Raw genomic sequence first — 14,363 nt, forward strand, 5'->3', positions numbered from 1 at the left:
GACCAAATTTGGTGCAATGTATCAGAACAGTAGGGTATCATGGGGTTGTGCTCCCCATAAAGAGGCTGAAAAGGGGGATTTTGACTCAAATTCAGTTAATTTATTTCAAAATATTCTCAGAAACCGATGACCAGATGCAGACCAAACTCTTCATGAAACATAAGGGCCAACTCAAGTTGTGCTCCCCATGACTGTACCACTTCAGGAAAGGGGACCATGGCCCTTTATTTCCCTCATTTTCACCCCGCCTGTTGAGGAAATAACAGTCAGTCCCCCACGGGGATATTTTTAATCATTTTGTTTCCTTTATTTGAATTCTCAATTAAAGGTCAAGCTCCTTCCAACTCAAATATCCATCAGAAAAATCAGGTGGCAAAAACTTGGTTTGTTTTTAAAAAAAAACATTAAAAAACATTGGGTAGCAATGACGAAAAGTATCATAACAGTGGAAGGGTTTCCTGTCCTGCAGTAAAATAAGGCAACATGTTTGCAATGTGTGGAATGAACAAATAAGTCAATATGCAGAGAACAAAATGTATCCTGATTGCATAATTTGTGACATTGACAATCATCATTTCAGATGCAGCCTACAGCTGCTGGTTGCATCATTACTGGGAGCGTGGCTGTGCCGCTGATGCGGTGCCCCGTTTCCATTAAGCTGGTACTCATTTTGCCAATCTTGGAGGGACGACAGTTCGAGTCAACCCACCTGGTGATATTTAACAGCACGACAGGGGCTCTAACTGAAGACCCTATGATCTTAAGCCAGCCACCTTAACCGTTAAGCCAACACCAGGATTGAAATTAATTATACATAATTTTAACAAAATTAAGAGGAATTAAATGTTCTTCAATTGCCTTCATATTAAACCATCCTTTTCAGTGCACAAGCAACCTCTACTTGTGCAATGGTAACATGCCTTCTGCAGCTTCTCAGTACAAAATTAAATTAAATTAAAACACGCCGCTCAATGTCGATCTCAAGATTCCTTCCAACACCTGCAGACTTGGGATAGTCTAATGGTGCCATGAGGTTACCTGCCTGATCAACTGTTTCCGATGATTCTCGACTTCGTGCAGAATTTCCCGCTTGTCTGTTTCACGATCCTGTTCCATGGCCATCCTTTCGAGGTCCTGCAGGTATCCACAATCAAGCACAGTCTATTATGTAGAGCATTGGTCATTTAGCTTCACAACTCATTGGAGTAAATTCTTCAGCACACAGGACAGTACGTTGAAATGTTGACCGAGTGCAAAATGCAAAATGCAAAATGAACGAACGAGTACAAAAGCACGTGCGAACGAAGACATTCCCAAGGGATTCCTTCGCAATGCCGGTCACAAAAGGCTCATGTTTAATACATTTATTAAGATACCATATAATGAGAAAGATCATGAGACAAAATAAATAAATAAATAAAAACCTCCATACAGCAAAGTTTTGTCCCAAGGAAAACAAATGCAATTGTGCACAAATCCTGTTTAAAAGGAGAGCAAAGTCAGAGCTGGTGTGTGGCTGATTGCCATTTTCCGTTGACGCCATTATTATCACGATTTCACCGTAAGAAATAAATAATTAAATAGTCATCACCACTCGCATGCATTTTAAACCCACCGCACACAAAATTCCAGTGGACAACATGGAGTTTGAACACACTACGATTTCACTAAAAATCGAGGAGGAGAAATATCAAACGAATTTTCAACGAATGAATAAAAAAATATATATATATATATATATATACACAACTTGGTTTTCGAAGATACAGCGATTTGCCTTGTTGATAAAATTCAGATCTTACCTCATGTAACAAGGTTCAACTAAAAATAAATAAATAAACTAGAGATAAGCCGATGGCACACCGTCGCAGATCCCCACACTTCCCACCTGAAACAAAGTTGGAAGACAAGCAAAAAGTTCCACCAGGAATGGCCCAATGTCAAGTTTTGAGTTAAAAAAACAAAACAAAAACCGTTTTTACCCTGGTGACCCTATGACCCCACCCCTTGTGGTTTGAACCGGACGTCAACCCCCCCCCTAAAAAAAAATCGTTACATATTTAATGCATCCCCAATGTTGATTGAACACACACAGTTTCATTAAAAATGTGCCTGTAATTGCATTTTTTTGGGGCATTTAGCCTTGTGACCCTTCCCCAGGAGACGGGGCCAAAAAAAATGATACTGCCATGTGGTGATCATAACCACCAAATTTGGTGAATTTCTGCACAACCGTTTAGGTGTAGATTGTGTCTGTATGTCTGTCTGTCACATATTCACAGACAGATAGACAGGACAGAGCAATTCAGTTTTTTTTTTTTTTTTTAACTTTCCCATTTATTTATTCTCCCACATGATGGTAAAAACATTTCTACCGCGAAACAGTGCAAGTGTTCAAAATAGCCTTTCTGCTTATCACCCAAATGTTTGCCACATGTGGAATGGATCGTGTTGGCCTCCATTTTTATTTTTGATCCCTCTGCAAAGTTAGCATCATTTGATACATCGGCGAACAATCACTTATTTGAGGCTCCATTATTCAGGAGTTCGGTTCCATCCGGCTCCTGAAGAAGTTTCGACCGGTGTACATCCGAGGGGAGCAGTCGATGTCACAGAGCTGGGGGACACGTCGCCAGCACCTTGTGCTGGTCTCAAACATCGTTCTCCGAAACCCTAAACTCCTTCCTTGGCAAATCCATGTTCCTGCACTGGTAAACACTCCACCACTTGTGGCATCTTGTTACTGCAGTAAATTCCTCTTTTATGATCTTCTTTTTCTCTCCTCTCACATGTCCTAGTACATTTGTTTAGACCATGTTGATGGTTGCCTCAAATCCATTATTTATTTTGCCACTTAGCATTATAGCAGAGGTCCATCCATCCATCCATTGGGACCATACTCTGTGCAGAGCGTTGGTGCTGCCTAAGCAGTCTCCTTGGCCATTGGACACAATCCTGGATGGGTCGCCACTCCGACGCAGGATACCAGCATGCTGGCACTCATTTTGCCAATCTCAGAAGGATGAAAGGCTGAGTCAACCCCACCTGGTATTAATTCAGCAGCAGAGTGTGGTTTGATCTCAGGATCATAGGATCCCAAGCCCACCACCCTAACCATTAAGCCAACACCAGGCATACGATGGCAGAAGTAAAGGAAGCTTTTACATCGTGCAGGCCATTTACCACATATGCACCATCTTCATTACTTGCAGGTCTTTTTATTCCACAAGTGAGTTTTTTTCCCTATTTCCTAATCCCACTTTCAGCTCAAATTTGATCTTTGTCTTTCGATTTAAACAGCGATTATACTGGTCGTTCGACATAACCACTGCTGATTGAAATCAGCCTGGGTACCTCATCATCATGACAGTGGTTACAGTCCTCGCAACCCAAAGAAAATGCAAATCGCAGTGTTCATACGTCACTACATAACATAATAAACGTTGCCATGTGCTACTTCTTCAGTCCTTACTTCAATACGTGCTCGGAGCAGCTTCAGCTTTTCTCGTACGCAGCCATTTAGATGGGTCAGAACAGAGTGCGGACCCTCGCATTCACGGATATCCTGAAAATATTAGGGCAAGGAAGAGGGAACTGAGGATTCAAACAATCTTCAAAAGCATCCATTTGTCATCACTCATCACACAAAAATTTATATCTCCTTTGCTCATCAAGATATTTCATATCTGGCCAGGCTAAATGCGAGTAGTTTTTATTACCCTGGCAGCACACTTTTGGTGTAATACAAATACAATCAGAAAGTAAATCAAGGTTCAGTTGAACAGACGCGGTGGTGTAATGGTTAATGCATCCGCTCAGAGTCTGGGAGCATGGCAGTTCAAACCCCCAGCCAACATTTAAAAAGATAAGAGGAAGGACAATCCCCATAGGTCCGCATCCAAGAGGAAGAGGAAATTCCTCCTTAGGAAATCCCCCGCTGAGTGCAGTGAGAAAGGCACCATTGTTGTGGCATCATGGGCACCCAGAGTGCCCCAGGAAGTGACCGCACTTCCCCCAAATTATCCTGTTCACAAACAAACAGGGGTGAAAACAACGTCCATCCACCTTCAGTGACGTATTTAACTAGAGAGTTAATAGAACACGATACGATACACCACGCAGTGTTCAAGAACAGTATACACAGGAGCATATTGCAGTTTGCTGGGGTTATGTTCTTGAAAATCCCCGAGAACCACAAACTTAGGGGGTAATGGGGAAAATATGGTTAAGGACTTCAGCTTTAAAATATGTCTCCAAACTGTACTGTAAATTTACATGTTTGTATGTCGTTTTTCATGGATAAAAAAAAAATGTTAATAACATGAAATGAAGTTTTTTTTTTTTTATTATCATTTTGCATGCAGCCGATGGCTGTTGGTTGCATTATTGCTGGAAGCACAGCTGTGGCGCTGATGCAGTCCCACGTTTCCAGCAAGCTGGTACTCATTTTTCTAACCACGGAAGGATGACAGGCTGAGTCAACCCACCTGGTGTTGAATATCCACACGACAGGGGCTCAAACTCAAGACCCTAAGATCTTAAGGTAACCACGTTAACCGTTAATCCAACACCAGGCTTATTTTCCTGTGACAGCATAAAATAAAGTGATTCTTTTCTTGAGTTATTAAGATCATGAAGCTTACCTTTAATAATAATTATAAACTGAATCTAATTATGCGATCGTGAAGTTGATGACGGTGACGATAAAGACGAGCGAGTTGATGGAGATCATATTGGAGGGGTTGAGGTGGTTATTGTTGTGTTAATTAATTATGTAAATAAATTCCGATTAATATTGCATCGGCATCGGATAGCCATATTGGCTGGCTCTTCTTCACTCGATATGCACACCCCCACATGCCAGCACTCTCATGCTATACATATATATCGATATATTGCATGTGTTGTGGTTGAGGAAATTCGCAAACCACCATTCAGGTCCCGTAGGTGAGATATCTCTGTAAGTACATGTGTAGTTAGCCCCAAACCCGTTGTTTAGAGGGAATAAATGTCATTCATTCGGGCTGCGACCCTTTAAGATAGCCGTTTTTCTGTTCTATCTTTATTTTGAGCCAACCACGTCTCAACCGCCATCACACAACAACCACCAACCGCAACTCCGCTTCACAACAACAACGCCAACAGCCACGGCCTTTACCTTCACAACTCGCTCTCGCAACCATCGCATCACCGCCATTCCAAGCGTCGCCATGGCCATCATCGCCACAATAAACCCTCCACCACCTTCACCTCTCCTCCTTCTGCCGCCATTCCCGTGCCGCTTGTGAACGCCGAGCGTCAGGCTGTTCTGGCCTCGTGCGGGGCGCGCGCCGAGCAGCGGGTGCAAAAAGCGGCCTTTCCGAGGGAAAGTTGGATCAGGAATGATTCACGCCCACTTCCGATCCCTCCAATCATTAAGCGCGGGGCGATTTGGCCCCGCCTCCAGGCGCGTCGGAGTAGAATCTATGTATGCAAATTCGCGGATCAGGAATGATTCACGCCCACTTTTCCTCCGTCCAATGGGCGAGCGTGGCTCTGCCCCCGAGTTCATCCTGATCCGGAAATTTGCATATGGTTTCTCCTGCTGCACTATAAAGCGCCGAGCGCGGGGTGAATTCAGAGAGTTTCTGTTTCGGGCTCGGGCGAGTTGTGGCGGCGGCGAAGTGTGGCAGCAGCAGTCAAGACGGGTCTGGAGGAGAGTCGGTCTGTCGGGGTTCGGAGTCTGTCGGGGAGCTGCAGAGAGAAGCCGGGAACGCGGTCTAGGGCGCAGTGGAGTCGCTCGTCGCGGGACCCAAGCAAGCCAGCTATCCTCTTTCCCCAGAGCATCAACAACCCCCCCCCCTCGTTTCCCCCCCACGCTGAGATAGTGCGAAAAGGGGGCCCCGTTCCCACCCCATTCCAAGCGGTGCCAACGAAACCCGCGGAGGAGCGCGGAGTCGGGGCACCGCCGCCATTTTGCGGCTGATCACAAGACGGGTAGGCTCCACGCGGTCTCGACCCAGGCCCGTCTGCCCCCTTGTAGTAGAGGGTGGCCCCTTTTTCTTTTGAGTATATGTGTTGTCGGCGCCGTCTGTAAAGTAAAACTGTGTAAGTGTTGCCGTGTGCACGCGTAGTCGGTAGTAGATCTGCATTGTGTTTCTTTTGTTGCAATTGCTTTTGGTGCATAATTGTTGTAATTGTATATGTGTGCTTTCCGTTTACCGCGGAATAAATGTGAATTATGTTGAACTGTTTTTTTCCCGTTTCACTTCGTCTTTTCTTTAATTGAATCTCCATCTTACTTCACGTAAAAGGGTTGGTCGTGGGCTAAATACGCCCAATAATTAATCGGAACCGTCGAGGTTGACGATAACACCGCTCGGTTATCCCGATAGTACGGAACGGGTCGCTTAAAGTGGCCCGTGTCCGAAGTCGACCTGCGGCGAGGTGCGATCGCCCGGTCTACCCTCCGTGTGGGTACTTAGGTAGGTCGAATTTGGCGAGTAACCCTATCCCACGCGGGGGGCCGATTGGCACGATCGTGGTGAGGCCGAAAGGCCCACCCGTGACTAGTTCCCGGCGTTAGTCCGAGAGGGTCACGATGGAATTGTCCGTCCGGTGGGCGACGTGCCGCGATTCGAGTTACGTGGCCGCTCGCACGCCGGCGGGCGCGAATTCGCAACACATGATTTTTCGAAGAATGATAGTCTTCAAGGATATCATTCAATTTCAGAAAAGATTTCACTAGGTTTAAAAGGCGTATACTATGTGTAAATTAATTCCAGGTTATACCACCATTTTCTAGAGAAGCTACGACGTCACCTTATCTAACATGTTACATTAGTTCTTCATGCCTGTTGTATGTGTGCATTACGGTGTCTTTAAAAACAGTAAGTTTCCTTTTTGGAATGATTTTCAATTTTGTTTCACTGCAAGGCATGCAGACAGAGTAAAAAGCATTACGTCACTCCTCTCTGCGCATGTTTAGCCTGGTGCTGGCTTCGTGGTTAAGGAGGATGGCTTGGGACCTATGGGTCCCAAGTTTGAACCCCTGTTATACCATTGAATTAACACCAGGTATGGTTGATTCAACCTGTCATCCTTCCGTGGTCAGTGAAATGAGTACCAGCGTACTGGGTAATGACCATTTGGGGTAACCTGCGTCGGAGTAGCGACCTGTCCAGGATTGTACTCCTTGCCAATGAAACTGCCTCGGCAGCCCTATGTGCCGATATGGCACAAAAGGAATGGTATTATTATTATTATCTACCAGATAACCCGTGAACCCGTTGGGTTCCCGTTGTGACAGCGGTTGATGAAAAAAACATCATTTCAAGAAGAAAAAAAAAAAAAAAAGATAGCTCCAGCGAACTATACCGCTGAGGTTGTTTGCTTTAATCAAATTCTCCCAAAGAGTACTTGACTGAATCGGGAATTGATTTTTAAATATTTTTTTCGTTGCCCGGTTTGAACAAAACTTGATACTGCACACCGTAGGTGAATGGTAAGGTGCCCCTAAAATTTTTGTGCTATTGTGTACTGTTTTGGCTGTATTTCAGGAGCATTATCATATATATATATATATATATATATATATATATATATATATATATATATATATATATATATATATGATGAGAGTTTTAGTAATGTATAGATTATTATTATTATTCTCTGCACATGTGCGATTGGGACAAATTCAGAGCCAATGGATGGCAAAGCTGCAGACTAATCTTTCTAGTCACAGTCCGATTTGTGCTCAAAATATAACATTCCATTTAAATAAGCTGTTACCCGATCATAAACTGATAAGATGGATGGACGGACACAGACAGACAGACAGACAGACAGACAGAGACAGACATGAACCAATTGCTTAACCCCGCATTTCACCGTGTGTGTGGAGTAACAACATCTCATCCAAAGGAAGGAATGATTGATTGATAAAGTGATCCTTTGCAGTACGAGTAGAGGTGCCAACATCAGAGGCCTCGTCTCTGCTCGAGCAACGTCAGAGCTTCAAAATTCCAGAACTGGTGCAAATGTACATGGGTCTGATTAAACGTTTTTAGCTCAAATGTTAACGCATTATGACATGGTGACGAGTATTGTCATGTGCTATGGTTTACTGAAAAACATTTATTACCCCGTACATGTGAAGCTAAAATCAGGGTTAAGCAATTGGTTAATGTCTGTCCATCCCTCTCATCAGTTTATGAGATAGGGTGGGGTAATCGACGCTGGGTAAAACGGCAGTAAAATCCAGAATAAATTTTATCTATATGCCTTTAAACCTCTTTAAATTGAATTATATACTTGAAGAATGTATAAAACAAAGCATCTTCATAATACTCAGAAGAGCGATGCAATATATCGAGATATAGCATGAGAGGGTGTGGCATGTTTTTCGAGGTGAAGAAGAGGCGGCTTTTATGGGTGTGTACCATCATCTCCATCAACTCGTCTTTATCGTTCAATCATCAACATCGCGATCGCATCCTTGAATACAGTTGATAATCATTATTATTATTAAAGGTAAGTTTCATGCTTTCAATAACACAAGAAAATAAACTTTTTAATGTTCTTCAGACAGGCAAACGAGCCTGGGGTTGGCTTAACGGTTAAGGTGGTTGGCCAAAGATTTTATGGTCTTGAGTTTGAGCACCTGTCGTGGTGTTAAACAACACCAGGTGGGCTGCGTCTGCCTGTCATCCTTCGGAGATTAGCAAAATGAGTAGCGGCTTACTGGAAACGGGGCACTGCATCAGTGGCATAGCCACGCTCCCAGCAATGATGCAACCAGCAGCATAAAGCTGCATACAAAAAAACAACAATAATAATAAAATTTGGACTGCACACCCTGAAGCCCACCTGGATCAGGAGCAACAGTCACTCAAACCCCACCCCCTCCCCGCAGACCCCCTTAGAACCTGATTTAAAAAAAAAATGGCATTAACAAACTTTAGTACATCATAGGTGTTGAAGCTTGTGGCCAAGTTTCATCTCAATTGTGTGTTTGGTTCAAGCGATAATGACTGAAGTGTTGACTGACTGACACTGCTCGATCGCATCAGCTCACCGGACTAAAGTCCAAGTGAGCCAATAGTGATAACTCAAGCAAATAAACTATTTTATGTTGTTAATAACTTATAACACCTGGTGTTGGCTTAGTGGTTAGGGTGGCTAGCTTGGGATCTTAGGGTCCTGAGTTTGAGTCCTGTTGGCCACCGAATTAACACAAGGTGGGGTTGACTCAGCCTGTCATCCTTCCGAGGTCGGCAAAATGAGTACCAGTCGACTGGTAGAGGGGCACAGCATCAGTGGCACAGCCATGCTTCCAAGAAATGATAAATACCCGGCAGCCAAGCTGCCAAACGCAAGAACAGAACTAGAAGGGCATTCGGTAGAGCACATACCTCCACCACACAATCATATCGGGCCAAATACGTTTTTGAAATATCATGCGATACAGTAATATTGTTGCGGGCCGGGCATCGGCTGTGAGCACGACCGCTAGGTGGAGCAGAAGGGCAGACTCTACCGAACACCCAAAATTTATAGGTCGTCACCCAGGACAACTCCGGAGCCGACGGGTCCCTTATCGGACCGAAGATCGCCGATAGGTCGACCACTTGGGGTAGGGTCGATTGCCAATTTCAATTTACCTAAATACCCACGTCGTCCAAACTACCGGGGAAATTCACCCTCGATGGCCCTCGTACGAGTCAAGCCGTTAGCATGCTCAACCCGTGCGGACGGTTGCCGAAGTTCCGTCGGTGCGAATGTACATTTACCGCGGCAACAGCCTATATAATTCACCAACGCGCATCTCGCTAAGCCAATGGAAGAAACACAGCAACAAACTGATACATTTAACGAATGTATTTATTTATAATGGGGCAGGGGAACACGCAAGAAGGCAGAGTTATCCGACTATAGAGGGAATAGCAATTTATGTACAAGCACTTATGCAGTTTACCTTAATAAACTGGTGACACACACACACACACACACACACACACACACACACACACACACACACACACACACACACACACACACACACACACACACACACACACACACACGACAACACATGATTGTTAAATGAGACAAACACAGCCACTGAGGTTGGGGGAAGTGCCGTCACTTCCCAGAGCACTCTGGGTACCAGCGTGCCACAACAATAGCAACCTCCTTCCATCTCCGGTGGTGGAGGCAATAACTTATATTCATGAAAATAAACGGCACGTAAACAATGCACAAACATGTTAATTAAAGGTACATTTTGGACAAATTTTAAAGTTGAAGTTGCTAATCTTATTTTCCCCATTACCCCCAAAGTTTATGGATTTGCAGTTCATGGATATTTTCAAGAATGTAATCCCCGCAAACAGCAAGGCCCTCCTGTATGTACCTGAACACTGCACGGGGTATCATGTTCTACGAACTCTCTAGTTTATGCAAGAAATCACACATGATTAAATCGCCAAACGCTGCATAGTCACAAATGAATGGTGAGCTTGCCACCAATGTTAAGCTCGCTTCATCATTGGAACAACCACATAAGGCACAACTGGTTGACAGAAATATCACCACTGAAAATCCAAACAACCTGCCCTAATGACAACAAAAATAACTAGAAGGGCACTCGGTAGAGCGCATACCTCTGCCATACAATTCCAAATCCATGAGAACATATCGGGCCCAATACATTTTTGAAATATCATGCTATACAGCACTATATCATTTTTGGCCCGATCTCTCAATGGTGAAGAATCACTTAAAAATATTCTAGTAGTCGGATCCGGATCCCAATCTTCATCAAAATCTAATCAGTTCACCCTTGTCACACACCAAACCTGTCCACAAAATTTCATCCGGATCCATTAACAACTTTTTGAGATATCCTATACACAAACAGACAGAAAGGGGTGAAAACATAACCTCCTTCACCTTCGGTGGCGGAGGTAAAACCCAAAAGGAATGATCATTAACACAATTAAATTGAGAAATCGCAAGGATGTCATCATGATTCCGCTCAATGCAAGAAGCTCGTCAGATGGTTGCCATTGTTCGTCAAATCAGACCAGTCCTTATCCACCAACGTCACATCACAAAAAGTGGTGATATCATGAATGAATGATAAAAGAGAAAGATGGCCATGAGAAATCAGGGAAAACTGGGAATGTAATAGCATTAACGGTGACAGTATTTGTGGGTAACATTTCTAGGGCTGGCAGGATGGCCTAGACTAGAGGAACACACACTCCCCTCCAAGCCGTCTCGCCTGGGTTTGAATCCCGACCCAGTTATAAGCTGTCATCCCTGCATTTCATCCATGTGTGCCGTCCCTCGGATGGACATCAAACTGGGCATCCCGTCTGCCGACATAAGTTGGTGGACGTTAAAGACCCCAACTTGTCCTTCACGAAAAAGTAGGCGAGCTATCGCCAGCACCATGGCCAAGTTACTAATTCCTGCCCTAACTACTGTTGGAAAGACAATGGTGAACAACGCAGTATAACACTCGCCAAGAAACTGCTTCGGCAGCCACTGACGCTCTGAAACAGAGTACAGTATGGTACATCGGAATCATATTTTTCATCAGGCAAGTTGATATCACTCAGTGGATCAACATCAAGTCAATGCAGCTTCCTTATTAACACTGAAACTTGTTATCCCTGGACATGAAGCAATCAATGATCATGTGCTGGGTGCCAGTGCAATGTGGGTTGTTTTTTTTTTTTTTTAGGCCATAATTTAGACTGTTGACTCGTGCTGTTTTTGGGACAGGAATTTGTAATTTGTTTATGGTGCCGGTGAGAGCTCACCTACTCTTCGCGAAGGACACTGTGGGATCTTTAACGTCCACCAACTAATACTTGCAGAGAGGACGCCAGTTTAACGTCCATGCGAGGGACGGCACACACATTGATGAATCACCCTGCCTGTGAAGCACTGGGATGACAGATATAGCTGGGTCAGGATTCGAACCCCGGCTAGACAACTTCGAGGCAGGTGTGCGTACCTTTTGGCAAGCCTGCCAGCGCTGGCAAACTGCGATATATATATATATATATATATATATATATGAATATATATAACCGAAAATGTGTCTTTAGCCTTGAAAGACCCATGCGAGTACGTCTATTTATTACGTATTATTTCACCATAACTTCGTCTGGACTCGAGAGTCAGGACCTTTCAGACCATTAAATCTTTACACCATTGAACCTTGTGGCCATTAAGACCAGTCAGACCTTAGGCATCTTTCATTTGTAATGACATTTCATTTAATAAATAACGTGTAAACTCCGCCCATCCGCTGGAGGGTAAACTGCTAGTATTTATGTTCACTTCTGTGTCATTATACCACAAGGTAATTAAAGATTTACCAGGTATTTAAACCATTATTGCATAATCCTACCTCCAGCAAGTAGTGCCAATATAAACACAGCAAACTAAAATCAGATCAATGAACAACGGCACCAACACACAATGGCCTGCTCATTCATTCAGACCTTTACATAAGGTGCTGCAGACAGTGTCCTGAGAGATGCAGTACCACCTTTACACTCACTTAACGAGGAAAACCTTTTAAATTAATTAATCCGAAATTTTAATATTTCAAACCAAAAAAAATATATCTACTATACTAAAAAAATAGAATATGATTGTTTGTATGTATGTGTATGTGTGTGTGATTGTTCGTCCTTTATAGGCGGCCGAACCGTTAGATGGAATGAGATTAAACTTGGCATGAGTGATCCTTGGGACATGAGAACGGACATGGGGGGGGGTCAAGTTCAAGGTCAAAGGTCACGGGGTCAAGGTCACCGGGTAACTTCAATTTCTCAATTTCATCCGATCGAGACGGGACCAACGCCATTCGACAGATAATCAAAATTAAATGACACAGTTGATTGACGACATTCACTTCCGACTTCCGGTTTTCGAGTTATGACGTCATAAATTGACTGAAACATCAATTTTTCATGTTTGGTTGTCCTTTATAGACGGCCAAACCGTTGGATAGAATGAGATGAAACTTGGCATATGTGATCCTTGGGAACGGACATAAGGGGATCAAGGTAAAGGTCAAAGGTCACGGGGTCAAGGTCACCGGATAACGTCAATTTCTCAATTTGATCTGATCGAGACGGGACCAACGCCATTCAACAGATAACTGTACCCGCCCATGGGCGGGTACTTTGCTAGTATCTATCTACAATTCCAGCTGTGTGTATCTTTGACCGCTGTTTCTCGACAACCACTGGTCCGATCTAATTGAAACTTGCCAGGTATATTGCTGGGGCCCTGTGGATGTGCCTTTTCAAGGTTTGATATTAATCGGACAACTGGTTCTCAAGTTATGGCCATTTATTTACTAAACCAATGATAGGACACTGTGCTGTCACAATTCTTCTTCGTTTGATATGACGTCACAATTGACGTCACGCACGTCCGGCCACGCACTAGTATATATAATTACCAAAAAAAACATTTAAACCATTGTCGTCCATGACAACCACCTTACCTGCCCCCTCCCCCGTCCTACCTGTATCAGAGCCTTGATCTCCAAGTCAAGCTTCACGAGCTCTTGAGTGCAGACACGAACGGGAAGCTCCATGGCACGACCAATGTCCAAACACTTCGATTCTCAAATTCCGTGTTTCTCGGACCGTTCCACACAAAACCCAAAACGTCGTTGTCAAATTTGCTGCCATCTCTCTAGCCGACCGAGAGACGCCACATTGCCAACTTGGAACCTTTACCTCATAATAATTAACAAGTAAGAAAAAAAAAATCAAAAATCCACACAGGACTCGAGAAACCGGAAGCGAGGAAGTACGCGGCGCACGTCGATACGTCAGTCAAGCATACAGTGTCCCGGATAATCTATATTTTATACACCGCCTCGGCTCCCATTTCCTCTGACTGGAAAATAAATTTTAATAACAATGATTCATTGTGTGAAAAATCCGCTTACAACTCATTGTATGTATGAGAGACTGAAGGAAAACGCTCACGTCGATACGTCAGAGAAGCATACAGTGTCCCGGATAATCTATATTTTATACACCGCCTCGGCTCCCATTTCCTGTGACTGGAAAATAAATTTTAATAACAATGATTCATTGTGTCAAAATTCCGCTTACAACTCATTGTATGTATGAGAGACTGAAGGAAAATGCTCACGTCGATACGTCAGACAAGCATACAGTGTCCCGGATAATCTATATTTTATACACCGCCTCGGCTCCCATTTCCTCTGACTGGAAAATAAATTTTAATCACGACAATGATTCATTGGGTGAAAATTCCGCTTGCTGCTCATTTATATTTATGAGAGACTGAAGGAAGAGGACAAAGACGCTTCG

The 14,363-nt window shown here is 43.8% G+C and overlaps 1 protein-coding gene across 3 annotated transcripts in view; it reads right to left on the reverse strand.

Annotated features, from left to right (window-relative positions):
- The window catches only part of BNIP1 (BCL2 interacting protein 1), a 20,459-nt gene extending 6,584 nt beyond the window's left edge, over positions 1–13,875 (reverse strand). Inside the window, exons 1-3 of one of the 3 annotated variants that reach the window (XM_085851418.1) lie at positions 13,541–13,875; positions 3,473–3,565; positions 1,043–1,134 (exon numbers count right to left, since the gene is read on the reverse strand). In XM_085851418.1, coding sequence (XP_085707544.1) covers positions 1,043–1,134; positions 3,473–3,565; positions 13,541–13,612 — 257 coding nt within the window. In that variant the 5' untranslated portion in view covers positions 13,613–13,875. The remainder of the gene's footprint in view (positions 1–1,042; positions 1,135–3,472; positions 3,566–13,540) is intronic. The other 2 variants (XM_085851417.1, XM_085851419.1) reach the window with 2 other exon arrangements.
- Between the last annotated feature and the right edge of the window lie 488 nt (positions 13,876–14,363).

The sequence above is a fragment of the Eptatretus burgeri genome, chromosome 13 (assembly GCF_056783735.1).
Source record: "Eptatretus burgeri isolate ZD-2024b chromosome 13, Ebu_testis_v1, whole genome shotgun sequence".
Classification (NCBI taxonomy): Eukaryota; Metazoa; Chordata; class Myxini; order Myxiniformes; family Myxinidae; genus Eptatretus; species Eptatretus burgeri.